This window comes from Bolinopsis microptera, chromosome 3 (genome assembly GCF_026151205.1).
Source record: "Bolinopsis microptera isolate Bmic1 chromosome 3, MBARI_Bmic_1.0, whole genome shotgun sequence".
NCBI classification, from domain to species: Eukaryota; Metazoa; Ctenophora; class Tentaculata; order Lobata; family Bolinopsidae; genus Bolinopsis; species Bolinopsis microptera.
Genome location: NC_087074.1, coordinates 7,695,179 through 7,723,039, shown reverse-complemented (window position 1 = coordinate 7,723,039; position 27,861 = coordinate 7,695,179). Strand labels below are relative to the sequence as shown.

General features: G+C 37.4%; 4 protein-coding genes across 8 annotated transcripts in view; 3 read left to right on the top strand and 1 right to left on the bottom strand.

The window, feature by feature from the left end:
- LOC134812251 (2-oxoisovalerate dehydrogenase subunit beta, mitochondrial-like) overlaps positions 1 to 27,861 on the top strand; it is a 704,467-nt gene that overhangs the window by 578,513 nt on the left and 98,093 nt on the right. The window lies entirely within an intron of this gene.
- On the top strand, positions 4,099 to 8,323 carry LOC134812594 (p21-activated protein kinase-interacting protein 1-like). 2 transcript variants are annotated; one of them, XR_010159926.1, is made up of 9 exons: positions 4,099 to 4,256; positions 4,465 to 4,673; positions 4,785 to 4,906; positions 5,062 to 5,183; positions 5,429 to 5,561; positions 5,731 to 5,825; positions 6,161 to 6,267; positions 6,503 to 7,497; positions 7,943 to 8,323. XR_010159926.1 is itself a non-coding variant. In XM_063820081.1 (9 exons), the coding sequence occupies exons 1-8, from the start codon at positions 4,106 to 4,108 to the stop codon at positions 6,641 to 6,643; spliced, it is 1,080 nt and encodes a 359-aa protein (XP_063676151.1). In that variant the 5' UTR covers positions 4,099 to 4,105; the 3' UTR covers positions 6,644 to 6,647; positions 6,940 to 7,127. The 2 variants fall into 2 exon arrangements, 1 of the variants encoding a protein (XP_063676151.1); XM_063820081.1 differs by lacking the exon at positions 7,943 to 8,323 and having other exon boundaries at positions 6,503 to 6,647; positions 6,940 to 7,127.
- LOC134812595 (cilia- and flagella-associated protein 298-like) lies at positions 8,515 to 10,158 on the top strand. The gene is made up of 5 exons (XM_063820082.1): positions 8,515 to 8,664; positions 8,834 to 9,001; positions 9,223 to 9,449; positions 9,551 to 9,778; positions 9,921 to 10,158. The coding sequence occupies exons 1-5, from the start codon at positions 8,526 to 8,528 to the stop codon at positions 10,032 to 10,034; spliced, it is 876 nt and encodes a 291-aa protein (XP_063676152.1). The 5' UTR covers positions 8,515 to 8,525; the 3' UTR covers positions 10,035 to 10,158.
- Positions 10,191 to 20,398, bottom strand: LOC134812966 (uncharacterized). 4 transcript variants are annotated; one of them, XR_010159980.1, is made up of 13 exons: positions 20,065 to 20,398; positions 19,878 to 19,936; positions 19,511 to 19,678; positions 19,126 to 19,235; positions 18,732 to 18,861; positions 18,370 to 18,514; positions 18,091 to 18,194; positions 17,681 to 17,766; positions 11,918 to 12,106; positions 11,659 to 11,721; positions 11,174 to 11,498; positions 10,886 to 11,018; positions 10,191 to 10,646 (listed from the first exon to the last, which is right to left on the bottom strand). XR_010159980.1 is itself a non-coding variant. In XM_063820597.1 (12 exons), exons 1-12 carry the CDS (start codon positions 20,339 to 20,341, stop codon positions 10,509 to 10,511), a joined length of 1,602 nt encoding a protein of 533 aa, XP_063676667.1. In that variant the 5' UTR covers positions 20,342 to 20,398; the 3' UTR covers positions 10,191 to 10,508. The 4 variants fall into 4 exon arrangements, 3 of the variants coding, with proteins under 3 accessions (XP_063676667.1, XP_063676668.1, XP_063676669.1); XM_063820597.1 differs by lacking the exon at positions 11,174 to 11,498; XM_063820598.1 differs by lacking the exons at positions 10,191 to 10,646; positions 10,886 to 11,018; positions 11,174 to 11,498; positions 11,659 to 11,721; positions 11,918 to 12,106 and adding exons at positions 13,186 to 13,641; positions 13,950 to 14,073; positions 14,254 to 14,316; positions 14,659 to 14,850.

Sequence of the window (27,861 nt, the reverse complement as noted above, 5' to 3'; positions counted from 1 at the left end):
AATTAGGTGGCTGCATTTTGTTTTGATTTTATTAGGTCTTCATATTTATCCCCATTGTTTTAAAGTTTTAAGAGAATTCTCCTTAAATTATTTTAATGCAGTCACTCAGATAAGTTTATACCAGGACACTTCAACAAAGACACATACTCTGCCCACAACAAGGGGCCATAATTGTTTCAATTATGTAACTGTATAGAATTATTATTATTATTATTGTGTATGTGACTCATTGACAATTTTTTGATCCATAATCAAAAATTAATTTTAAATCAGTTGGTTTTATAGCATGTGTGAAATTTAAGTAGCGAAACGTTATCAACAAAATATTGGTAACATGTATAAGCCATGTTGCATGTATTTGTTATTTTAGAAAGTTTATTATTAACCATTGCATATATTGTTAATTGTTTGTTGCATTGTTTGATTTTCTATTTCCAAGTAAAGATGTCGGCCGACTTTTTTGTTAGTCGGCCGACATCTTGGGTTGTATTGGATGTAACAAGTTTATTATCGGATGTCTTCTTATATTTATTATGATATCTTTATTCATTGTAATGGAAACAAAATTTAAATGTTGTTTTACTTAAAATTTTGTTTTACTTATATACTACTAATCGCACAAATCATAAAATTAAATTTCATTATATCGCGGCAAAATGTTGAAAAGTGATTAACAAAGTAAAAAACTGTTAAATACGAATCGGAATATTTTTTAAGAGTCGCATAGTTAACGAATGAAACTCGTAAAATATTTGTTTCAAATATTTGTTTCCAATATCCAATATTCAAGAAAACAACAAATTTCAAGAAAACAGCATATTAAAGCTAATATAGCATATAAAGCTAAAGACCGTCGACGAGTCCAACTCGGCGCGCGTCTTGAGCTTGATAGGTTATAAACCTATAATAGCATAGTAAATATATAAATAATAGTTGAAATGTTGTTGTTTGTACCATTTTTATTAAATATAAATCCTGTACGATGCGGCATTGCGGCAACATTGTAATTTTTATTGATCATAAAAATAAATCTGAGGAAAAATTATTGTATAATTATTTATTTAACGGGTGATACTCGTAAAATATTTGTTCCATATATTGGACCGTCGACGAGTCTAACTCGGCGCGCGTCCTGGTAGGTTGTAAACCTACAATTATTTATTTGAAATTTAATTCACTTAATTCAAAAATTTTAATAAAAAAGTTATAACAATTACAATTGGAGGACTTTGCCGATTCAACGCGCCGCGCGAACTAGCATTCTTGCATCGATCGTTGCTCTGCTTCGCATAGCAACGATCTCGATGGGTTGACATCGTCAACCAACAATTACAAAATATTAATTTAAACGTTACCTGGCACGCCAATCCCAATCAAGTGTTAAAGCCTAATGTGCAGCGCTCGCGCTCTTTTCGAGGTTTTCGCAGTGATAGAAGCGAGCAATATATTTGCAAATTAGATATATGTTGGTTTCAATTTCAACTGTCGGAGGTCCTTTTAGAATAATCTTGAAAATCAAGTTTAAGTGTAAAGTGATTTAGCACGCTTTGCGCTTGGAAGTTTTTTCAAGTGAATCGAAAGATTTGTGCGCGGCAACTTAAACTTTTTCGCACCGCATTATAAAATATGTGTGACAGAATCAAGCAATAAACTAGCAAGTGAGATAATTATAAATTATAAGTTGTTCTAATTTTTAGCTGAAAGTTAAAATATTAAAATAGAAAATGTAATATCCGCCACGCAATTAGAAGAATTAATGAAAAATGGAGTGCTATTTTATATATTCATTTAACTATCTGTTTTACACATTATTATTATAAAATCTTAGATGGCTAATAATTAATTAATGGTAACACGACATCTGTCCGACAGCGACATCTGTCCGACAGCACTATTTTCGTGTGTTTGAAGTGATATCTCAAGTTTGGCACATAGAAATTTATCCAAACTTGCACGAATTATTTGTCTTAAAACTATCTTACTATCTAGAAAGTTTCAAGAAAATCGTATCGTTGGATCTCCAGATATATGCTTTGGAACCACTGAAAACCACCGAATTGGATATATTTTTTGTGTTTAAGGTAATATCTTAAACTTGGCTCATAGAAACTCGCTCAAACTTACACATATTATTCGTCCTATAACCACCATACTTTATGGAAAGATTTAAGAAAATCGTACGGTAGGATCTGACATAAACTATTGTCCAAATAACCTATTTTCTGATTCGGACAGATGTCGCTGTCGGACAGATGTCGCCCAATCTTAATTAATTATTAACAGGCCCCTTAACGTGGGCAATAACATACGCTTTATAAAATATTGCTCTAACCAGAGCCCTCTCGCTTGCAGTAGCGCGCGACCGCCGAAGCTACTTGTGAAACAAGCGCGTCACGCAGTACGCGTAGGCACATGGCTATGTGAATATAAAATATATAAACAAATTCAAGTCTATTTTTCCGATTTTGCTAACTGTTTCTTTAGATCTTTTTCGGTCTTTCGTGGGAGTTCCCACATCTGCTGGTTGAGAATACTCAACATAACATACATGATGCTTGACTGCTTTATTGACCCGGGCAGGCCCCGGGGGCGGACATCCCAACACCAGTGCGTTGGGACATAGTGTTGGTCTGTTTCAGGATGTGTTAGATCCCAGAGAAGCCGCCATCTCCTCTACTGCTTTAGCTCAGCGGCAGCATGAGCCCTGGTTTCCTGCCACATTGGTACCTCTGAAAGTATTGGAGGACTTCGCCGCTTCGACGCGCCGCGCGAACTAGCATTCTTGCTTCACGCGAACTAGCATTCTTGCTTCTTGCATCGTTGATCGTTGCTCTGCTTCGCAGAGCAACGATCTCGATGGGTTGACATCGTCAACCAATGAAAGTACAGAAAGGTGGTGGATTTCGGGGTCCAGGATCCTGCCTCTTTATTCTTTGAGGTTTTATCAATTCTCTGAGATGTTTGCAGAGTCTTTGTTTTATAGTCTTTCTAGTTGGCTAAGTCCTGGAGATATTAATTTTGTTCCCAAAGAAATTCTACTCCTAATGAATGCTTTTTGGATGCTGTTTTTTGTTGATATCAGAACTTTTTCTAGATAGGAATATGGTTCAGTTCCATTTAGTTCTTGTTTAAGTTGAAGATGACTGGTATCTTGGACTTCTAGGCATAGCAGTAAGCAGAAGCTGGTGTTCAGGAGAATCATCGAAGTTGTTACAGAAATGACAGGTTGGTGTTCTGCTTTCATCAACTTGGTAGAGGGTAGCTGAAAGATTGTCACCTTGTGTGAGTATTTTGCACATGAATTTAACCGAGAGAGCTTTGAGTTGCACATCCAGTGGTGGAAGGTGGAGAGCAAGTTCGGTTAATTCCTTTGTGGGTTCAGGACTGATCCAGTGTTTTACACAACAAATGTTGGATGACCTTTGTTACTGCTAGGCCGAAAATGAGGTATTTTTAAAACTTTAAATTCTGATAGACCTTCACTCTAAATGGTGAAGCGTAGACTTTAGTAACATAACTATTAGTTTCATAGCTGTTTGTCTTGTGACCCAGTATTATTATTTTAACTGTTAATTCTGCTTCTGTATAGTTGTTCTCATGACTGTTGACATTGTTCTTGACACTGCACCTGATTTGTATTGCTTGGATATTCCGGGTACTATTTACTGATTTTTTGAAAATGAATGTTACTAAAGTGACTTCAAATAACTTTGGTAACGAAGGACCATGTCTGTTACATGTGTACTGTGCTCTGCCAATTACACCACATGAAATAAAGTATAGTTGTTCTTTGCCACTCTAGCACCCCACCACATTTTTGGGTACTTTGATTCAGTTAGCTTAGTCTTGCTATACATTACATCCTTAATGCAGACAATATTGTGGGACTAGTACAAGGATTCATTTGACCCATACGTATTTCATAACTTAAATTGCAACCAGGTTTTATAGATCCTTTGACCAACACTTTGATGGAAATCTTAAATTAAATTTTACTACAAGAGAACAATCGTCTCTTGACAATGTTGTAGGTATTTCAAGTTTCTAGTATGTTATTTAATATACAATGTACATGCTTTTTTTCTAACCTCCAAATTAAGTAGCCATGGAGATTGTTATAGGAACCTACGAAGGACCGATAATTTCCTATGCAGCAAAGCTTACAGACGATATAAACTTTGAGGCTCAATTTGTAGACAAGTCGCACAGTGGATGTGTTAAAAGTGTAGCCTGTAACAACAGATATCTTGCTACAGGTAAATTTAGATAAATTTCTGTTTATTTGAATGTAAATAGATTTATTTTCCATTCTTTTTATTTTGGCATGTTATTTTTCATGTTGAAATGATGTATAATGTATGAATGTATGAAGGTAAGTTCTTCAATGACGCCTTGAAATTTAACATAGATTGAAAACTGCCAATATTGCTACAATAAACCGACTCATAACTAAAGTGTAACCAGGGAGTTCAGATGAGTCAATAAGGCTGCTGGATCTTCACAAGAGAGTGGAGTTAGGTGCGCTGATGCAACACTCGGGAACTGTAAACTGTCTCTCTTTTCATGGCTCACATCTTCTTAGTGGATCAGATGATGGAACTATTTGTGTGTACCAGTGCGGAACCTGGGAGTGTTTGAAGATATTGAAAAGTCACACTGCTGCTGTAACTCAGGTAAATAACTGTCCTTGATTTGATATCAACTGGTTTGATGCTGATGCTTTATAATAGTTTGCAATGCAGTGAATAGCAAATAAAGCTTTAACAAAGTGTTTCTCATTTCAGTTGTCAGTCCACCCCTCTGGAGTGCTAGCATTGTCTGTTAGTCGAGATAAGACCCTTAAAACTTGGAGTCTGATCACTGGTAAACCTGTCCATACTGTCAACCTACAGACTATACCTGACAGGTAAATTTACTACTGGTCTGCTATACCTAGTCTCTGTTTGTCGTGACAGGTAAACTTTGTCTCGTGACCATGTAAAGTTTATACTTATTTCATACAAAAACGCAGGAAGACAGATTTAGTTCAAAACTATTTAACAATCTATGATCATGTCTCAGTGTTATCTGGAACACAGATGGGTCATCCTACGCTATCTTATCTGATAAAGAGATTCTAGTGTTCCAACCTCATTCCGGTAAACCTGTCAGAAACTACTCCTCCCCTAAACGAATTGTTGCTTGTAAGTTTCTAGTCAATATATTTATTGAAATGTTGCAGTATATAATATGTTTTAACTTGCATTTGTTTCTCGTTCCATTCAAATGAGCAAATGGTAGGAAATTAAGTGAACCCTTTTTGCACTGGTAGCAAGTTTTATAGCTACCAGTAATACTGTACTACTACTATAGTAGTTCATAATTATAACAAATAACAGTAATTAATAAAGTTTTAGCTAAGTTAGTACGTTTATAAGTTTATTTACAGGTAAGTTCCTATCACCAACGCTACTAGTGTACGGAGGTGAATGTAAAGATATAACAGCAGTTGAGATAGAAACTAACTCAGTACAGACATTAACTGGTCACGTGTCTAGAGTCAAATCATTGGACTTCGTCAGGTTGGTTACAGTGCAGTTATAGTGCAGTTACAGTGCAGTTACAGGGTGGTGCTTCTGGTGGGGAGTCGGCAAAATGACGCATATGATCACCAATGCTATTCTAGGCCCTCTATTTAATCCTGCAATCAACATGATTCAATTGTAGCTAGTTAATTCTCCTTATTCTCAGGTCGGATGTAAAAGACCACTATCTCCTGATATCAGTTGCAAGTGACGGTGATATAAAGATATGGGCTCTTTCGCAGGACTCTCATGAATTGATAGGTACTGGCTTCTTCGTTTCATTCTCAGTTCATTCTTAGTTACAGTTTCTAGTCTTAATGTTATTTGACAGTCTACAAAAACGAAAACAAGTAAAAACCATGTACACATAATAAACATTATGCTGAACACAATACATTATATGGTAGACTGTTAGACTGCGATTACAGTACACAGCACTGTTATAAAACTACAACTATTTGTCTTCACGCTTAGAACATTAACACTATAACATGTCTTCCTAATAGACTCTCTGAAATGTCACAATGATAATAATATACATAATTAAGGAAGTAAATAACGTTCCGATCATAGTATAACATGTGTATAATTACTAGGCGGAACAACACTAAACAACAACAGACCCGTGTGTATGTGTGTTTACACTGGGGAGAAGAAATATGTTAAACAGATGACTACACCAGCACCAACACTAAAACATCAGGTAAATTTAACATTAATTATACTTGATTAAACAACATCATATCAGGTAAATTTAAGATTTAAACTTGATTTAAAACTAATTTTGACATAATTAATATAAGTTCTTGTTTTAATCTTAACTAGTCCTTTAATTTTGTTTAATATTAGAACATTACAGGGTATCTAGCTTATTTTATACTAGACTCATTATTTTATTTCTAATTAAGTAGGTAATTAACCAGACACTGTTATTTCAGGTTGTGAAGAAGCCGAAAAAGAGGATAAAACGTAAAGTACTATTTGCAAATATTCACGCAATAAGAGGAGGAAAAAGCATTACACGTAAACTGAAACATAAGAAGAGAAACAGAATTATCCCGCTAGCTTTAGAACATTAGTAAAGTTAGTTTACTGATCAATTGATGAGTCCAGAGTTGATTAATTGGTTAATGATTGGATAAATGATAGTTAATTGTTTCCTAGTTAGTATGAAATGTATTACCATAGCTATATTTCCCTTTTCAATGTATTCTAACCAAAGCTAGTGGCTGCTGTTTTTCATAATCTGCTATTATATTAATAGAGGTTTACTAAACCTTGCAATACTTTGAAATATCTGATATAATAATATTTGAATTTCTAAACCGTGCCTTATTAAGCCAATTTTGATGTAGTTCACTAAATATTACACCAGATGTTACACCAGATGTTACACTAGATGTTACACCAGATGTTACACTAGATGTTACACTAGATGTAATATTAGATGTTACACTATTTCTGAGGAGTTTGTTTTTAACTATTATAAAAAGGGGAGTGTTATTATCTCATGCTATTTGTATTTTGTAATTATTTCCCTATTTCACTGGTTGTCTACTCAGAGTCCTTACTTTATTGCTTACAATAAGTCTCTTGTATTCCTTTTAAATTGGGGTCCAGTTCTAAACGATCTATACTAGTGTGCTGATCAATTTTAAAGAGTCTTGGTTTCTGACCTTCGTGATATTGATGTTATGTGTACCATGCACTGTTATTTTTAAATATAATATTCGTGTAAAATGAAAATAACTGCAACTACTATTACAAAGTTAGAGCTATGGTGAAGAGTAAAGCATCAACAGTAACACAGTTACTAGTGACAGCATTCTCAATGTTGATTGTACCTGTGACACTGTTCTTTGTGGGCAAGTGGTATTTGTTTGCTGAACTAGAGAATTCTGATGTTTACTCTGCTGTTATTGCTATACTTGCGGTAAGTTTACAGATTACTTGATTATACAGGGTGGCCCAAAAGTACCTACCCACACGCAACCCTTTAATAACTCACGTAATTCGTGTCAGAATATCTTTCTTCTTTGTTTTATAACAGACTTATTTCTAAAACTTATATCCACTTTCTATTAGAAATGTGCTGGAAGTTCTAGCGATAATTCGAGTGCTCTCCCCACTAATTAGGCCCCACTAATTAGGCCCCACTTAATTAGGCCATTAGTCGACCTGTGAAATTATTAAACTATTGCTTGGTAACTAGTATCACGTCACTGTGTGAGACTTTGACTAATTATCAAGCAATTAATAAACCTTCTCCAATTAATCAAACAGAAAGAAAACTAACTGGGCCACTTAATAACATAATATGATAATGTTAGCATGTTGGTTATTACTTTTTATTAATTACTGACAACGTGTCTCCCCAGGTACACGTTATACTAGGGATATATTGTTACGTAGCGTATCAAGAAGTGAAGGAGGACTCCCAGTCCCCCGCTCCTGTGTCACAGCTAAAGAAAGCAGACTAGTTATTTAGTATTTTATATTGCAATGGTAACTGCACTTACTGCACTTACTGCACTAACTGCACCTGAATCCTGATGTTGTTGATCAACGATCGTTATTTTGTATAATTTATGGAATTTTATCTTCAGTTTTGTAATAAGATTTACTTGTTAAATGCATTACAATGGCAATGTTATGACTGCCGAACAGTTAATATTTTATTACAATTTCTTAATATATCTTAATCGAAGAAAATGTTTACATTTTGATTTGATGTAATTGTATTGGGTAATTCTGTTTAATATTATTTGTTTTTACTCTAACTGCAATTTGTCTCGTGAATTTTATCCATCATCCGAACAACTAAGATAATTCTAGATCAAATGTTGGTTACTACATATTTATGCTTGCTTGAAACTTGAATCTACTTTTCTAACATATACTCAACGTGTAATAGTCAATACTGTAACCTGTAACGTACTCTTATAGCTGAAAGATAGCAAGATGGTGCGTCTCAGTGTGAAGAAAGGTAACGACTCCCTCTTCATACACGACACAACAGTTAAACAGAATGTGGCTGAACTGGTGACAGATATTCTGGCTGTGTATGGTCTGAGACTCAAAGTACTGCGACTTTGTGATGGTATGTACTTCAATTATATAAAACACAAAGTATTGGGAACTTTGTAAACACACATCCTTCATTTTAATCCTCCTTATCACTGATTGCTGATTTCCGGAAAGCGGTTGCGATATCGCTTCTTTCATCAAAAGAACCTTAGTTACCATAATGTAACGACTTTTCTGTTCAGAGATGCAGTCGTTGGCAAAACACGGTCACTTCCTGCCCCCTGACATGCAAGGTTTGACAGAGGATCAGATTGAAGAGCTTAAATTGCACGATAAGTATGAGAAGATCTGTGTTCCACAAGGTGGCTCTGTGGAATGTGAAGACCCTATTGGACGTAGATCGGGAAAAGGTGGGTCAAAGTTAGCATTGTTCGCTAAAACTGCATGGTCACATCAACTTCTTACTAGCGGTATTTGTCTTCGATTGTATGTAAAGTTTCATTGTCAGCCAAGTCTTAATGCGCGGCGTGGGAAATAAAGCCGCGCAGATAACGTAATTCATGAAAATAGACTTCATTCTCACCACCATCTATCATTTATGGTAATAGCTTTAAGAATTTATATTCTCCAGCTCCAAACGAGTCAATGGCGGAAGTAATAATGAAGACGATAACAGATGCTAAAGAAGGAGTATCCAACAAGATTGCCGCTGCTAACAAATCCTTGACTGTGAAAGACGTGGAGGATTGTCTCGATAAGTTGAAAGGAGCTATCATGATTGTTTATCCGATGAAATTGCCCACTTACGACCCAGTACAAGCAGAGATTGATAACTGCGAGGATTTGTCGGGAACTCAGGTTAGTTCAAACTCTTGATAAGTATCTACAGTGGCAAGCAAGTCTCTCCGTTGTGACAGTGAGAAATCTCCGCGTTAACTGATATTTATGTGTTATCTCAGGCGTCTCTAGAAGTGATCGAAAAAGAACATGGCAGTTTATGGTGGGCGGGAAAGGAGCTTATGCCTGAGAAGACGCTGGAAGATTACATTGGGAAGAACGAGAAAACCAAGATCATTGTGAAGCTGGCGAAGAAAGGATCTTCTGCGCCGGGAAGAGAGCAGCAAATGACAGAAGAGCAGAAGAAACAGATGATGGCTTGGCAGTACAAGAAACAAGAAGAGATGAAGGTAAGATCTGCAAAATAATCAGACTAATACTGGTTTGAGCTAGCTTTGTTAAGATAGTGCGATGATTCGCGCCGTAATCTATTCGATAGAACTTAGCTTTATTTTTCCATGCTATTAAGGAATCTCACACAATATTTTACAGAAGCTACACACAGCGGATGACGGTGATGACTACTACAACAGTAAGTGGGCGAACTCTGGGGCTCTCAAAAACCAGTTCCAGGGTATTGGTAACATCAAGTGGGGTCCCAGTTAAACTCCACTTCTCCCACCAGACCAGTGCCGGACACTAATGCCCTTATAAACCCAGCAGTTTACAGCAGTTTAATTTATCATTTTTATGTGTAAATATAATGTATTTTGTGTATAGTACAAGTAAACTTGTTTGTTTTGTTAACAAAACGGTAAAATTCATTGAAATATTCAAATGGGTCACATACTGAATCTCACTATTCAATTATTAATAGTTGGGTCAACAATCAACATCTCCATGTAATAAATTATATAATGATTCGGTTTATCTTCACTATGAAGTATAATACTTAAAATACCTAAAATAATCCACTGGGCTACAGATGGCTTCACCGATCTACTTCAGAGTCTCAACTCTCTGAACTCTTTGAACAATATTAATAAATAATACAACTAGTCTGCTACTACTGCTCATTTGAACTCTTTGAACAATATTAATACTTAATACAACTAGTCGGCTACTACTGCGAACCTAATATCACCAGATTAAAGAGAAAGATAACAATATGAGAGTTGTAGAGAGTGTGAGAGGGGTAGCTGAAGACCATCTGTCTTTAGATCTGGTTATTAATACCTTCACAGAGGGCTCAGTTTCGTTCATCTGGTACATCCGATGCTGAAAAATAGACGGTTACTAGATAACATGATATGTTTGATCAGTCAACTAGTGATCCTCTCTTCAGGACTGTTAACTGTTAAGTTAAAATTTATTCTTGAAGAAAGTCGAATCTTTCATAAGATATCGGACCTCTGATCAACAGGATATGCTCTTTAGTCTATAATGCTCTATAATGCTCTATTCGGAAATCCTAAGCTAGGAGGTCCCAGCTGGGTGTCCTCGGTTTATAAGCTCACCTCTACGCTGGTATCGTCAATAAAGTTCAGTTCACAGTGGCCCCAGTGAGCATTATCTCTGTGAGCAGACCAGCCCGGGTTGGACTTGTGGTACGAGTCGAACTTCGTGCCATTCTCGTAATAATCGTAGTACCTGGAATCGATTGTTATCCTTTAAGTTAGGTATCAAGGATGCAAACATGGAGTCTCGAACCCAATGTTCAAAGGATGCAGGATGTTCAGCTGGACAAATTACCGGTAGAAATTATTTCGTAGGCCCTAAAATTACTCCTCTAGATCCAGTCTTACCCTTCAATTGGACATAAGTCATAACTCAATAGCTGAAGTATTTCTAATACGTCCGTTCAGAACCTGTAGGACTAGCCTCCAGCTCGCCATTTTTAAGATTCAGGCAAATCGAGGATGTTCAAAGGGTGCAGGATGTTCAGCTAGACAAAATACCGGTAGAAACTATTTCGTAGGCCCTCAAATTACTCCTCCAAATCCAGTCTTACCCTTCAATTGGACATAACTCAATTATAGCTGAAGTAGCTCTGATACGTAAAATTATCCCGAAAATCGTCGGGAAATCTCGGGAGTCGGGGATCCCGATGTCGGGATTGATTTCACTAACCTGGATAGTGTGTTGTAAACAAGTTTAAGAGATTAAAATAAACTCCGAGATAAATCTTATATCTTGAGAATTATGAATTTCATCCGGATGAAAGCATTTGAGAATTGAGGAGAGAACATTTGATTACGTCAACCATTAAATAAGCTACTTTATTCAATACCTGTACAGGCTTTTACCAGAGTGACCACAAGTGATGTGAACAGGGAACCTCACGTTATCATAACTGAACAATTAGTTAATTAGTTATAATGGTAATTGTGATGAACAATTAGCTAATTAGTTATTGTTAAACTGTGATTTATAATTAGTTCCATGATAATTTCAAGCTACTCCATGCGAATAGACTGCTCATATATTGTCGGTAATATTGAGATCGCTAGTAAACTTGTAAAGTAATTCACCAGCTATGTTCCACAAACCTTGTATCGTAGGTCTGAGTATTCTTCATAGGCCAGGTCCTCTCATAGTGGTGAACATGTCCCATGATGACCAGGTCCACGTTCTGCTCCACCAGTAGGGTGGGGTAGTTGTCCGTCCAGCCTATTATCTCCGGGTTAACGTATTTTTTACTCGTGTTGAAAACACGACCTTCCCAGTTCTTGTGCTTACTGAAAATTATTGGATCTCGTAATACTAGCATTGTTTGGACAACTTTATAGAAACGTTTTTGTTTCAATAAAACGTGTCCATTTAAATTTCATCTTGGTGACTTACATTTTTTGGGTTAAATATTGGGTTACGATTTTAGCAATATTACAAAATGTAGTTAAGTTAAAAACAAAGTAAAAGTCACAGCAGAAAAAGAGCAATCAATCGTTAAAGTTAAACAAAAAATAATTTTACTGAGTTTATCAAAAATGTCGATTAATAATATTAAAAAATCAGAATTCCAAATTGTACAGGGTGGGCCAAAAGTCAGTACCCATACGTTGGCCTTAATAGCTCCGCCGTGTTTTATATTTGAGAGCTGTTGCTTTGCAGATGGCATACTGTACTTACTGGTTCGAGGATTCCGTCGTCAAAATTTGAAAATTCTAATATTTTAGACCACGCCCATTCAATATTAAAACACCTATATTGTTTTCTCTGAACATGCTGAACGCCTAATTTTTTTCAGAGACGGTAGATTATCAAATGTTGCATATGATCTGAAAACATGAGGCAAAACGGACGCGGATTAGAAATAACGAAGTTATCAAGCATTTTCTGTATCTCGTTAACAAAATTGACTGGGTGATTATGTGACACCGTGACACGACACCTTAATCGGGCACCCTTAACAATTCCCATAATGTTTAACGGGGTAGTTAACGGGGGCACCTTATCACGTGATTAGGTAAACCAATCACCTGATCACACGTAATGAATAAACTCGTTATGCTTCATATCTCGGTCATCTGAGAAGCTACAGTTCTAATTCTTTCAGGACAAACGTAATTCGAATGGCCAAACACAATTCAATAACATTTAGCTTGATCCGACTATCCAAACTATCAAATAAATGTAAAAATGAACCTCCATTTGAAAAAAATGAACGCGAATAATTTTCGAGTTGACAAATTCCTCGAACCAGTGGTGGTACTAAGTCATACCAGAAAGAAGTATTTAAATTGGGCACTCAGTGACTGAGCTATAAAGGCCAACGTATGGGTACTGACTTTTGGCCCACCCTGTATTATTGACTGAGAACATGCAAATTCATGACGTCGGATCAAAAGTTTTCCAACAAAAATTTGATTAACATTAAATCCGTTGATCACCTCACGAATTAAAATATGATATGGTGACCCCCATCCGCCAATTTTGTCCTAACCTTTTGGCAAAATGGGCTAGGGAATCGATGAATGCGGGTTGCCCCTGCCCCCAAAATATGTGATAACTTGGTACGTTATGGTCAGGGTCACTAAAGAAGATATCCCCAATCCCCATATTTCCTTAAAATCACTGTGATCGTATTTCTTCGAATATTCTATTAAACTTATTTCAAATGAACGTCTCAGATCGTATCTCAGAAAATAAATAATACGAGTCCAGCAATAACAAGCGATAAGTTAACAAAAGTTGGCGTAGTGCCAGATGCTTTGGTAATGATCGCCACGTGTTCCTCTCTTGGTGTATTCTCTCCCATCAGATACATAGCGTGCTGAAGGTGTACGTGTAGTTTATAATTATATGTGAAATCTAATCATAAGCATATAGTTTTACTGGGCGGCGCTCAGCCTGTCATTCTGCCGAATTTTAATAGCCTGGGGTCCATTGGCCATATAATATATATAATATAGTTTAACATTATAAACAGTAAATCTAAACAGTTAGCAAAGTTGTATCAATATCATCAAACTATATTCAGCTATAGTTTCACCGAAATTGAAAGAATAATACCGCCTAATTCCTTATCGAGAATATCTTCAGATTTATTTAGTTTACTTAATATAATCAGCAAGAACTAACCTTGACAGTAGTGTGATTAATGAACTCCAGCTCACAATGCCCCCAGTCTGTATTAGTTCTAGAAGCTACGAATAGCGGCACCGTGTCATTGTAGCTGTCCTCTTTATCCGTCTTTGGGACGTACCTGGAAATGGATGAGTTGTTTGCGAAGTTTAATTTTGCAAAAATCACCAGGCGCCGGTGCTGAGTTGACTGTTATTATCCATATGAATTCTGGCTTTTGGTTTCTTTGGTTAAAGTCTGGAATGTGGTCAAATGTCCTAGTTCTCTACTAGTTGGAAGTGGTAAATTAACACGTACTCACTTGTATAAGCTCTGTCCTCCGTGGCCACATGTTATGTGAACTGGATACTTCACATTCTGGTACCTGTGACATGAAGGTTGGTGAGTTATCTGAGATAACTGACAGGTAAAATTTATATTGTGACTATACAGAAAAACAGTTGTTTACAACTATCACATTCAATCCTATTTAGTATTTATCGCGAAAGTCAGGAGTACGGAGACCTTCAAATATTACGTAATATTTACTGAGGGGTTTCTTAATGATTACGCTAGTTTAATTTCAATACAATAGCTATGTGTAAAACGGATAGTGATAACGGACGAGGAAGGGGTTAAAAATTGACCAAAAAGTTATTACGTAACATGTGACAGTGAACGACTCCTCAACACTAACAACAACAAATAACAAGATTTAAGAACTCACGATTTCACGGTCTCTACCCTGTTCCTGATTGGCCAGGTCCTCTCATAGTGATGCACGTGACCGTTAAGGACCAGGTCCACTCCGTGTTCCACCAGTAAAGTCTCGTAATACTCCTGCCACCCTTCAAATGGGGGCAGATCAGGGGGCCCTGAGTACTGGGGCGTGTTCGTCCCTGTCCAGTTCCCATGTATCCTGTCATGTTGCAGTCAGATATGGTGATATATTCGGCATAATGTCATGGTGCTTTCATATCCCAACAGGCCATAAATTGAATCTTAACATGCTTTAATCTTTACCCATTCAGAAATATAATGTTAAAATGGAGCTCCAGGAGAAAGATATACTACTTTGTGCATTCACAATATTGAGACATGAATATTGAATATATTATGTAATCAGGGATATATTGAGATTAAGTTGGAATCATTAATTCATGCTCGACACAATTAACAATTGAAAAGTTAATAATTTCTTACCTAATAATATGGTCCTTTTGCAGTTTTGACTTTTGCTATGTTGTATTTTCAATCACTGTACAGTGTACATTAATAAATTATGTGTAAAGCATTAATATAAGGCTTATTATATGGTAGTCGGTGCCACTATGTTCGATGGGCCCGCGATGTTAAATTTTATTAAATACATATTAAATTTATAATATCATTGGAAGTGATAAATAAGATTTAGATTACGAATAATAAAAATATCAAAATATTAAGAATCTCGCATAAAAACCTTTTCCTTCGTCCTTTCATCTCACTATTTATTGTTCAGATATAATGAGCACAGAATGTCCGGCGATGATATATCGCGAGGGAAAAAGTTCAGCAACCAAGAGGTCACACATAATTATTATAAGCGTTATTTAAGTTATAATCAATAATTGATAACCAACATGAAGCTTAAAATGGACCATAATTGGAGTTGATAATTTTACAATCGCCGCCCATAAGGTCAATTATTGAACCAATATTTGATCAAGTTGTTAAGTTACTAATGGGTGTCACAGTTACTTGTAATTCAATTTCATTGGTCCAACGGGAACGGTTTGTAACACTGTAAAATCCAACAACGGTTCATTTTTACCTTCATTTTTATTCAAACAATATCGCCGTATGTATTCAAAAGTCATTTCTGGGTCACAAATTTCCGAGATTTGGGTCACTGCTATTTATATCGCTCTTTGAATGATCTTAAACAAAACTCTGAAAAATCAAAATTCTATAGTCGTTAAATATAAATCAGTTAATGCTTTATAACTTTCAAATCCTTTGGACTCTCCGCCTTAACAAAATCTGCTAGTACTAAGTCAGTAAGATAATAAAGTTAGCTAAAAGCACTGCCAGGCTCACAAATACCCTAACACCAACTGAGCGTGTTATCGTAATGTTTTCTGTCGGTATGTCACTTCCCATCCTGTACATACGGTGCTGAAACGAGGGAATGTTAACTGTTACTTTGACAACTTTAACTGTTACCTTGACAACGTTAACTGTTACCTTGGCAATTTTAACCTTGACAATTATAATTACTGCCTTGTTATAGACTTGTTTTACCTTAGCGGTTTTAGCGTCAATAAAGTCAAGTTCGCAGTGGCCCCAATTGTTGTTATCTCTGGCGGCACTGAACATGGGGGGTACCTCATCATACGTGTTAGTGTCATTTGTATCCCACACAACTCTGAAGAATTTTAATTAGTCAGTAGTCACTAGTCAGTGTGATTGATCACAGTCAACAGGGTATGAAGTCATAATCATGACAGCTTACCAACAGCAGAAATATACGATAGATAAACAATGTTTCCAGAATTAAAACAATATATGTGAACTTTATAATTAGTTACCTGTACAGTCCCTTGCCCCCGTGTCCACACGTGATATGTATAGGTCTGTCAACCTTGTTGTACCTGAACAGATGGTAGTGGATAGAAAACACTATTTCTTCCAGATATTTCTTGGTTCATTATTGTCTCAATATCTCAAACCTCGTAATTTGCAAAACGCAAACTACTTAACAATAATTAGCGCAAACTAACACTTGTATTAAATCTAATAAACTATAGAAACTCACGACTGTATTAACTAACTAACACTTTTATTAAATCTAATAAACTATAGAAACTCACGACTGTATTAACTAACTAACTCATGTATTAAATCTAATAAACAGTGGAAACTCACGACTGAACAGTATCATTTCTGTCCCTGACCGGCCAGGACCTCTCGTAATGGTGCACGTGACCAGCCAACACTAGATCCACCTTATTCTCCAGGATCAAGTCCTCAAAGTGGTCAGGCCACCCCAAGTGGTAGGGCTTGTAACCGTCTGGGTTCTCGTATGCGTTCGTACCCGTCCAGTTTCCGTGATTTCTAGTGGTTTCTGGTTACCATGTGACGTTTATTGCAGTGATTTCTAACGGTTACCATGACGATCACGAGGATGATCCCCTAATTATCGGTAAATGTAAAAACTAAAAGTGTCCGTGAAATAATGTATTAAACGATTAAGTCACGACCCGAGATTTTAATGATGCGTTTGAAAAACGAAACAATTGAATACGATGGGACCCAAAGAATCTTAAAACGAGTAAATAAAATCAAAACATCGATCGAGAAACATAGCAATGACAAACAACGATGAATATCAAATATTATTGGTTTATGTACCAATCATGCTGTACCCATGAATTTGTTTTGGATTTTTGAATTGATTATAATATAGAGGTTATCCTTTCCAAATTTGAAGGTTAAATTGTATCCTCTAAATCGATTAAGATTTAGGCAAGTAAGATTTTCTGTCATAATCGTATTTGAATCAGAGTTTGACAAACATATTAAACAAAAAACAAGAATCTCGACTCTCAATGTTCACGCGCGATAATTCATGAACACGAAATTAAATCTCACACTTATGAGATATACACATATTTTTGGGTGGATATTAAAATATACACATATTTTTGGGTGGATATTAAAATATACACATATTTTTGGGGGACATTAAAATATACACATAATCTCACTTGTTGGAGTTATAGATGGGTCTGTGCTGGAATACAACCAGCCAAGGCCACTGTTTACGGTTCTGGTTCACTTTCTTCAGAACATTCTGGAAGAAAAAATATACATAGTTAACTGTGACATACATAATCAATTATCATAATGTGAACAGTGAAGGAACAAAACCTTTATTTACCACAGCTCTTTCTTTTCCCACAAACTCCACGATAAATCGAAGTTTTACTGTACACCATTATCAAAAGAGCATAATTGCATTAACTTTGTTTAAAGATAAGAAATTAAAACAGAGTATTAAAGTATTATAACAGAGTATTAAAGTTATATTAAAGCATTATCACAGAGCATTAAACTTATATTAAAGTACATATTATTAAAGTATTATTAAAGTTATATCAAACTGTTAAACACGAACCTTGAACCATTCCCCCTGGGTAGAGCTTGCATCAATAGACTCATCAGTAGAAACTGCTACGAAGTGCACCATACCCACTCCAAATGAGAAATAACGCTCGTTACCTGAAACTTATCATCATTAAACTGAAGATATTCCAAGAAGACAACTTAGCTGGTTTTGTGAAAGTCAATGTAAATCTCCATCTTATTGCTTTATTGGTTTGGGTGTAAACAATAGACATGTAACACACTCGAATTCGATTGGAATCGCACATTAATGTTAACAATAACTACTGACCCGGCATGATGAAGCGTTTGGTGTAGATTGTCCCGTTTTCGTTAGTAGAATCGTAAATGTCCAGCTCGTGGTTGCCTGGAACTGCCATGTAAGCCATCTTGCTTCCAACCGGCTCCACCATCTGGCCCCACGTGTCCCAAACTTTCTGAGAGGGGGTTATCAATAATGGATATCTGGGGGCCCTTTTACGATACCACCACTTTCAAGAATCAATTATTTCCAATTCCAGATCTATAACAGTATAACATACAGGCCGGGAAAACCAGAAAGCTTGAATTAAGTTCGGATGGATAACTCTGGGTAGATAAAAGAGCTGACTGCATGTTTTAGTTGTTGAAAAGATGACTAATCAAATACTTTACCTGCTCGGCGTTCTTAGGACGACTGTGGTTGAACTTGTTCGCATAGCTGATATCCCCACAGTGGATCAAGCCGTGAAACTGTTGTTCTTCCATCCTCTTCATCATGTCATTCGTTACCTTCACTGACGTCCTGAAGTTTTAGATGTAAGTTTTTGTTATGAATAACGTCCAGAATTTAAACTGGCCATGAGCAGATGCGAAATTTTGCAGCAAGTTCTAATATAGCTTTGCTGCTATAAGCTTCTATCAGGGAGAGAGGACAAGAGGGAGTTCACAATCGCAGAAAGAAAATAAATATATAAAGTCAACTGATTATAAACGTTTAAGCGTTTTAAATCCAAGTTACATAGGACGTGTATTTAGGAACTAATTCTAGGAACTGAAAGTTATCTACCCGAATGTTCCGACATCTCCAACATGCATGAAAGAGACGGGAGTGTTGGAGCCCGGATCTGGAGCTGCTACAAACTTTATCACTGCTGATTCCTCTCCGTTACTTTCGATCTGCGGGGGAGAACAACATTTTAGAGGTGAGATTGTTTGTAAACGTTAATTATAATTGTGGTTTGATACTGGGAGTGAAACCAAGCGAATGGCAAGGCTTAATTTGATATCAAAAATGAATGTCCTAACCATTTTCCCTATCATCAGTCCACTCACGACCCATTTTCTGATTTTCTGTTTCAACCATTAATATAACCATCTTGTGGACACACTTAATCTATAACCATAACAACGAGTGACATTACACCATAACAACCCTCAGAAGCAATAAGAACCTGATAGTAGTGGATCATGCCAGGTATGAGGTTAATCATGAGAGCCTCGTGTATGAAGCCGCTGGTGTAGTACCATTCACTCAGCTCCGCGTCCCAGTGCCATTTATACTGGTGGGAGATGGAGGTGGACGTGTAGTTCAGATCAGATTTTACTGGTCCGTAGTTAACCTGACGAGGTAGATAGATTAATGAAGTACTGTTTTAATTAGTAGGAAAGGAGAAATCAGAATTTACAAATCAAGGTTATGATATAATTTATTTTGCATTATTGAGTGATGATGAGTGATGATGAGTGATGATGAGTGATGATGAGTGATGATGACTGATGATGACTGATGATGACTGATGATTACTGTTGGAAATATACCAGCTCATGCTCAGTTCGTCCGTTCGTAGTCCACGTAATAGCCATTTCAGTTGGATCCCCTGAAACACATTCGCCGTTTATCTCGAGACATAATCTGGTCAGTATTCTTTCAAAAAACTAACGATTTCACAAAGTGGTATTATAATTAAACTTATATCCTATATTGAAACAAAAGTAGCGTTCAAACCAGTGTAAGAAAGTCTAATTTGATGAGGTTTCTTCATTTTGGACACGTCCAGCTGGTCTATCTCATCACCACACACTGGAGACGCAACTCCAGTAAAGTCTTCAATAGCCTTATCATAAGGTATACTAAACTCGTACGCTTCTCCGTTTTCTCCGTCTTCTCCGTCTTCTCCCTCTGATACTTTATAACTCAAGTTATCATTCGCCGCCCCGTTATAGGTAAATCCTGACTCAGACCGCTCCACAATGTTGGATACAGGGTCTCCAATTAAGTCCATTTTACTGGATACAAAGGAGACAACCACGAACAAAAGGAGTAAAACTGGCCTTCCTTTCATTCTGGGAAAGTGTTGAGTGAGAATTAGAGCAGTGGTTTATGAATGATACGAACATTAAGAACTAACCTTTAACCACCTACCAACCACCTACTAACCGCTTAACCACCTACTAACCGCTTAACCACCTACTAACTGCTTAACCACCTACTAACCGCTTAACCACCTACTAACTGCTTAACCACCTACTAACCGCTTAATCACCTACTAACCGCTTACTAACCTCTAATCGCTTACTCTGCCTTTCCTAATTTTGCCTCAACCCCTCCTACCCCTAAAACAAGCACACAATAAGAAGTGCACTGCAAAACACTTAATTAATCAACTATGTTGCTGAAATACGGTGGACAAAACAATAAATGGCACAAAACTAAAAATGAACACGTCGCTTTACAGGACAAAGTATAAAACAAAGTGTAATTTATAACCATAACGACCAGTGGCGTAACCACACCAACCAGCGGTGTAACCATAACAGCCATTACAGGACGAAGTATGAAACAAAGTTTGAAAAATCAAGATTCAAAGCAAAGATGTGCACCGTGTTACTTTTAGGCGGCGGCGGTCTGGACGCGCCGCCAAAATTGATCGGCAGCGGCGGTCTGACCGCGGTCTAACTATTATATATCCAAACCGCGGTCTACTATGTAAATGATGGTAATTTGGTTGTGTAACTGATGAAAATGAATTGATTTCTTGATAACACTCTACATTGAAGAACTAATTAATATCGTTAACAGCTGTATTAATTGTTGATTTGACGATTTGATACATCAAAGACCGCGGTATGGGTCAAAATTTCACGGCGGCGGTTTGGGTCAAAATGAATTAAATGATAGAATCTTACCGCTCTGTATAACTATATGTAAATACACTCAGTGTTATTGAGGTTAAAACTTTTTCAAAAAAATTGGCCTGATCAACAGTGAAGAAATGTTATTTTGAGAGATTTCACAAAAGCCTCAAAATAACGTAAAACGTGCGGTTACTATTTGCCTGCCACCCTGGTTCTTGGCAGGCTAAGTTATTAACTTATAGAAAAAGTGCCACCATGGTTTATGTTGTAGGTCTACGTTTCATTGATTCGGGCACCAATCAACATGGCAAACAATACTCGAGTTTTATCTAGTATCTATATGGCAGATAAAGGGTCAGTTTGACTGAAGAAGAAGAACACCAACCCTCACATTATCATAAAACTGGTGTGCAGATTTTAGCTGATAAGAGCCCGCCCCATTTAACTTCTCCCGATCGGATTGGTGGGAGCCTAGATCTTTCCCTAGTTCTAAACCACAAATGTAATTTAAATTTTCTTATTGTCCTGGTCCAGGATTCTGGATAAACCTCATCAGTTAATTAGTGGTTCAGTGAGATGTTATGCACTGGTGGTCAAATTCAATATGGTAGTGTAGAGATTGCAGATAATGAAATTACAAAATATTGGCGAAGGACCCTGTGACGTCACATTACACGGTTCATTGTAATTGGGTTTTTATTAATTCGGGGATTGTCTGTACACGATCAGCCAACTTAACGTTATCTCGCTGTAACGTTTTGTAGCCTAGTAATATTTAGGTAGAACAACTGAACAAGAATACGAGTATAACCGTAGCTACTGCAGTCGAAAAATCGGTCTGACTATCATGCCAAAACCGGGTGTGACGAACATAATAAAATCTCAAGTTCTCAAGTGTAACATTTGTAATTACTGTGCTCAGATTATGTATAGTACGGTAGTGTCTACTGACCGACTGAAGACTGAGCTAACTGTGTCGTCGGTGTAAAACAAGTACATTCAAAATGACAGTAGAAATATATTTATCGATGGTATCGGTAAAAGCAGATTCATCAGCACGTTATCATATGAAAATGGTAAAAGCACAGTTTTAATTAATCCATACATAAGGTGCTAGGAATATTGTGTCCATAACAACGACTATGAAGAGTATGAAAATAAATTCAATATGAGAGGTAGAACCACTTTAAAAATTGGATTAAATAAGGCTGAACAGTCGTGGGGGTCCCCCAGATCACAGTAAGTTACCACTTCTACAAGGTATACTGGTGATCGGACCACTGTACAATTATACAATTAGTTACCACTATTTACCACTAGTTACCACTAGTTACCACTAGTTACCACCAGTGGCGTAACGTTGCCTGTTGGCGCCCCCCTGCCGAAAAAAAGCGCCCCCCTGTTGGCACCCTATCCCCTTTTGGTGCCCCTCCCTAAAATTGAACAAATTAGGTGATTTTAGAGAATACGCCGGTAAAATCTATAAAAAAGTGTTTATCTAGAGCAAAACGCGCAGTTTTGCTAGTACTTTAGTTAAGTTTTCGAAATTGTCCCACATTCAAACGACGATTTGGCGCCCCCCTAAGACGGCGCCCCCCTGCACAGCGGGGTCAGCAGGGCCCTTCGTTACGCCACTGGTTACCACTAGTTACCACTAGTTACCACTAGTTACCTGCACTTCTACAAGGTTAACTGGTGGTACTGGTAGAGAGATCACGTGATCTTTTTTTGGAGAATAGAAACTTTCTGAGAAAGTAACTTTCTTTATTCTAGAGACTAAATTACTAGATTTCTATCTACACAGTGAAAATAGTGGGAGTAGCAGGCTTAATTAGTACCTGACAAATTATGACTGATAAAGATTTTGAAAGAATGCTGTGAATTAGGCAATTTAAAAGTTTAAAATCGGAAAGTTCGACCTTAAAACACAAAAATCACTAAAATCGTTAAAATCAATAAAATAACTAAAAATAGTTGTTAATGTTAGTGTTACAAATGTTTGAGTCAGCAAGGTATTTTTATAATAATCACAATTATACGTGAAGCTTATTCACTTTGTGAGAAAACTTTCCGGTACCACACAATTGAGCTCATATTATTTTGCGAATTGCGTGACCAAAACGTGACAAAACAGATGTTTGCTCATAAATCCTCAGGAAAGCATACGTCATGGGAGTGATTCGGAATCAGCGTCCAAAAATACATCGATTGACGTTTATGATTATGTGTTGCCTCCCGTCGACTGTCTGACTATTAAACAAATAAAACCATTCCATATAAGTGTGGTGATTCAATGGAAATATGTTCTGTCACAGCGTAGGTATGTATTTCCCGCTAAAGATACATTAAATGTTTAAACCTAATTACAAAACTAAATTTATTACATTTACTGATGAAAGGATGAAGATGTCTAACATCCAGAATGCGGCCGGACGGCGTGAGACTCTAGGAGTGGGACTCTCGGAGTGAGACTCTCGGAGTGAGACTCTCGGAGTGAGACTTTCGGAGTGGGACTCTCGGAGTTGGACTCTCGGAGCGAAACTCTCGGAATGAGACTCTCGGAGTGGGACTCTCGGAGTGAAACTCCAGAAGTGGGACTCTCGGAGTGGGACTCTCGGAGTGAGACTCTCGGAGTGGGACTCTCGGAGTGGGACTCTCGGAGTGGGACTCTCGGAGTGGGACTCTCGGAGTGGGACTCTCGGAGTGGGACTCTCGGAGTGGGACTCTCGGAGTGGGACTCTCGGAGTGGGACTCTCGGAGTGGGACTCTTGGAATAGGACTCTAAGATTGGGACTCTCGGAATAGGACTCTAGTAGTGGGACTCTCGGAGTGGGACTCTCGGAATGGGACTCTCGGAATGGGACTCTCGGAGTGGGACTCTCGGAGTGAGACTCTCGGAATGAGACTCTACGGTGCTGTACAAAACAGGACTCTACGGCGTGGAGAAATGTTCACTTTGTTTGTTATGACAGCGTTCTACAAAAGTATCCTAGCAGAAGCATTATACTAAGGAACAGTTCCCCTTTTCTGCCAAAACCTTATTTAAAGTTTTCATTTACAATAGAATTACAGATAAACCTCAAAATATCAACAGATGGGAAACTTTTTTTTCATTCAGGACAAAAGCATTTGAAAATTTAGATCGAGCTCTACTATGAGTATATATTTTAAGGCCCCGGGGCCTTAAAAGGTAACTTTACATGCCAATGTTTTTGATGTTACGTCATGAAAAGGTTTAATCCTATAACCATAGTTACGTGCATGTCGACCTCATTGTAGACTAAGACAGTGATATCAAGCGCTCCTACTAAATCGCTCGCCCAAATGAATTCAAAGCATAAAATACCATGTTTAACAAAGGAATGAATAAAAATGAACGACTTCAACACCCAGGGATATTGTGATTTACACATAACGGTGCTACTGCCCATAATCATACCGAATATGGAGTTATGTTATGTGAGTTAATCAAGGTCCGCCGCGAGTGGAATTGGAATTCTTTTGTCTTTTCTCATATAATTATGATATAACTCCCGACATCTGACAAGATTTGCTCACAAAGTTTGTAACTGGATTAATTAGAATTCCCGACAATAAGGCCCCTCGGTTAGCAGATCTGATTGAAATTAACTAGTCAAAATCATTCTGGTTTGTAACTAAGCATTCACGCAAATAACTCCGAGTAATTTAGCTAGTGAGTTATGTTTAATTGCGAAAGGGGGTTTATACAGGTGAGATAACAACAGAGATAAAATCGGACAATGTGTTTTACTATGCTGAAGATTACCACCAACAGTATCTTTACAACGCGGAGGTTACTGTTCTCTGCGAGGAACAGGAGTTAGGAGCCATCTACTTAGGACGTCCGCGAAAATCGCAGATTTTCAGACCCCCCCCCTCTACTCCCCCCTCTACTCCCCCCTCTACTCCCCCCCCCCCTCTACTCCCCTTGGAGGACTTCGCCGCTTCGACGCGCCGCGCAAACTAGCGGACGTCCTAAGTTCTTTGCAAGGAATAGGAGTTTAAATGTATTTTGTAGTTTCAACATTCGTACAAACATTTCTGTTATTGCGTGGAGAAAATGTAATGTTTAAGACTTTTGGTATATTCTTTTTGATCTAATTTGTTTATTAAGTGTTCGATTTGGCCTACCTATTTTTACAATGCACGATGATAAGAAATTCAAAGCACATTTAATTTTTTTTAAAGTTTCGACCAAACGAAGTAATGAAATTTGAACTTGAACGTGTAGTTGACTAGTTTAGTAGCAATGAATTACTATTAAACTAAAAATTTATGAAACCTGACTATTTACACTTTGGTATGGCCCCCATCACAAAAAGGTTTATATCAAAGGAGAGCATGATATGGCAGAATGCAGATCTTCATGAAATTATCATGAATCATGAATATAATACAACCATGAATTGAATAAAAAAGGAGAGTTTGTATTGCATGAGTTACACGAAATATATTTTAATCGGCTGTATCTTCAGTTGTGATAAAGTGATGGTTTATTTTTGATACGATAAAAACTTATTATTAAAAAATATTATTAGCTTCCTCCCTGTCGGCTTTGCTCTAACCAGAGCCCTCTCGCTTGCAGTAGCGCGTCACGCAGTACGCGTATACACATGGCTATGTGAACTGTCGGCTGTCGGCTGTCACCTGTGACCATGGGTTTTTAGATTTAGTCATCTTACTTACAATCCAAAGGTTTATAATTCACGGGTTTTCTAGTCATTCATCATTATTATAATCCAAAGAACTATTTTTGTAGAATGTCTTTGTCATACGTTGTATGACCCGCCGCGCACGAAGTGCGCGGTTTCCCCTGTAGCGTCGAAGTGAAGCGACCGTGGGGGTCACCACGTGATACAAAAATGTCTGTCATCTGTACGACCGCCCACGTGCAAATTAGGTAAAAAGTAAAAGGTTGCAAAGTAACCATGTCCATGGTACGTAACAATGGTTGTTATTAATTGATGATGTCAATTCATGGCAGCTCGGCGCGGCACAGTCAACAGTAGCGCATCTCGCCGATCTAGCCGTCGCTGTGAGAAGCCTCATTGAGTGCGCAGCGCGGCACAGTAACGCATCGCGCTACAATGGTTGTTACACACACGTGCAAAGATTGTTAGAACGGTATTTTCATCGGTTTTTTTATATAAGTATTAGTATTACGTTGTGTTTAATGCAAGCAACATTTTAATCGGCTGTCATGTATTTCGGTTGTGTAGTATATTTTTTGACACGATTTAAACTTACTAACAGTAACAAAAAATATTATTAGCTTCCTCCGGCCCTTACCTGTGACCACGGTGCACGGGTTTTTTAGTATTCTATAAATATAATGTATAAGGGGCTGCTCAGCGTTGATACACGTTGCGTATCACAAATTCTAGTGGCATGCAAAATTAAAATATTTAATTGACGATGTCAATTCATCGCAGCTCGGCGCAGCACAGTTAAAATGCGTTTTATTTTTAACTCTATATACATTGCAAAATAATTCATCTCGAAATTCATGAAGTTTAAAAGAAGTTACAACAATGGTGCAATGTGCGCAATTTGGGGATTGTGCTTTTGGCGGAGATATAAACTGCGCCATTTCGGGTATAATATGAAAAAAGTTATGTATAATGTAAAACTATAATTTGTGCAAAGAATTGGAAATATTTGGCTTAATTTTGAATTTGCGGTGTTCAATTAAATTTCTTAAAGGTAATTATAATTTGTGGATATCTAAGTTAAGGGTTGACGGATGTTACTCGTCTAAATTTCGTCGAAGTAGCGCGCGACGCTTTCTTCTCGAGGCAATTGCTCCGAAGTAGCGCGCGTTAGGCTAGTCCAGTAACAATGAACAAAGTTAAAAGGTGTGGAGCTGCTATTGTATGTGGATATTGTTTGACGGATGTTGCTACATGTTAAGTATCCCAAATATCAGAGCTATTTGGCATGCAACGTATGTCAAGACGGATGTTACGCGTCTAAATTTCGTCGAAGTAGCGCGCGCCGCTTTTTCTTGACGGATGTTACTCGTCTAAATTTCTTCGAAGTAGCGCGCGCCGCTTTCCTCTCGAAATGGCCCGATGGCAAGTGCTACGAAGTAGCGCGCGCCGGGCCAGATCATTAACAATGGTCAACTTTTTTCTCGAAATGGCCCGAAGCCTAGCAAGTGCTACGAATCAAAAATTGCAAATTGACCATGATAATGATATTATTTGATTCACGATGTCAATCCTTCGCATCTCGCCGATCTGCATGTGGTTGCGAGAAGCATTGTTGGATGCGCGCGCGCGACCCAGTAGTGCATCGCGCTACAATGATATTATCTGTGTCTCCTTCGACTTAGTTATATAAAAGGTATTGTAATTTGTATATATAAGGGCTGTCGTCAGTTTAATAATTAAAATTTGATGTATCTAACAAAGCTGACGGACCCTCTCATGGTTTTGGGGAAAAATTATCAATTAAGTAAAACGCCGTTCTACATCGCGTCGATTATGACTATGGGCACAATGTGGAAGCTGTGGTCAACAATTTATATAATTTAGTTATTAGAATTACGCCATTGGCCATGAATACTGCCGTTCCCTGAGAGAAGGCAGTAAGTCCATTTTTCGAAATTTTGAGATATTATTATTGGTACCAAAATTTTCAGGAG

What these genes read in the sequence shown, in the direction of transcription:
- LOC134812594 (XM_063820081.1), top strand. Translation starts at nt 4,106, where the DNA reads ATGGAGATTGTTATAGGAACCTACGAAGGACCGATAATTTCCTATGCA. An exon ending in CTACAGACTATACCTGACAG is followed by an intron (nt 4,907 to 5,061) that starts GTAAATTTACTA and finishes ATCATGTCTCAG; the next exon opens with TGTTATCTGGAACACAGATG. An exon ending in CCCTAAACGAATTGTTGCTT is followed by an intron (nt 5,184 to 5,428) that starts GTAAGTTTCTAG and finishes GTTTATTTACAG; the next exon opens with GTAAGTTCCTATCACCAACG.
- LOC134812595 (XM_063820082.1), top strand. Translation starts at nt 8,526, where the DNA reads ATGGTGCGTCTCAGTGTGAAGAAAGGTAACGACTCCCTCTTCATACAC. An exon ending in TGGACGTAGATCGGGAAAAG is followed by an intron (nt 9,002 to 9,222) that starts GTGGGTCAAAGT and finishes TATATTCTCCAG; the next exon opens with CTCCAAACGAGTCAATGGCG. An exon ending in AGAAACAAGAAGAGATGAAG is followed by an intron (nt 9,779 to 9,920) that starts GTAAGATCTGCA and finishes AATATTTTACAG; the next exon opens with AAGCTACACACAGCGGATGA.
- LOC134812966 (XM_063820597.1), bottom strand. Translation starts at nt 20,341, where the DNA reads ATGGACTTAATTGGAGACCCTGTATCCAACATTGTGGAGCGGTCTGAG. An exon ending in CAAACGCTTCATCATGCCGG is followed by an intron (nt 18,195 to 18,369) that starts GTCAGTAGTTAT and finishes GATAAGTTTCAG; the next exon opens with GTAACGAGCGTTATTTCTCA. An exon ending in TTGACGATACCAGCGTAGAG is followed by an intron (nt 10,647 to 10,885) that starts GTGAGCTTATAA and finishes TCTATTTTTCAG; the next exon opens with CATCGGATGTACCAGATGAA.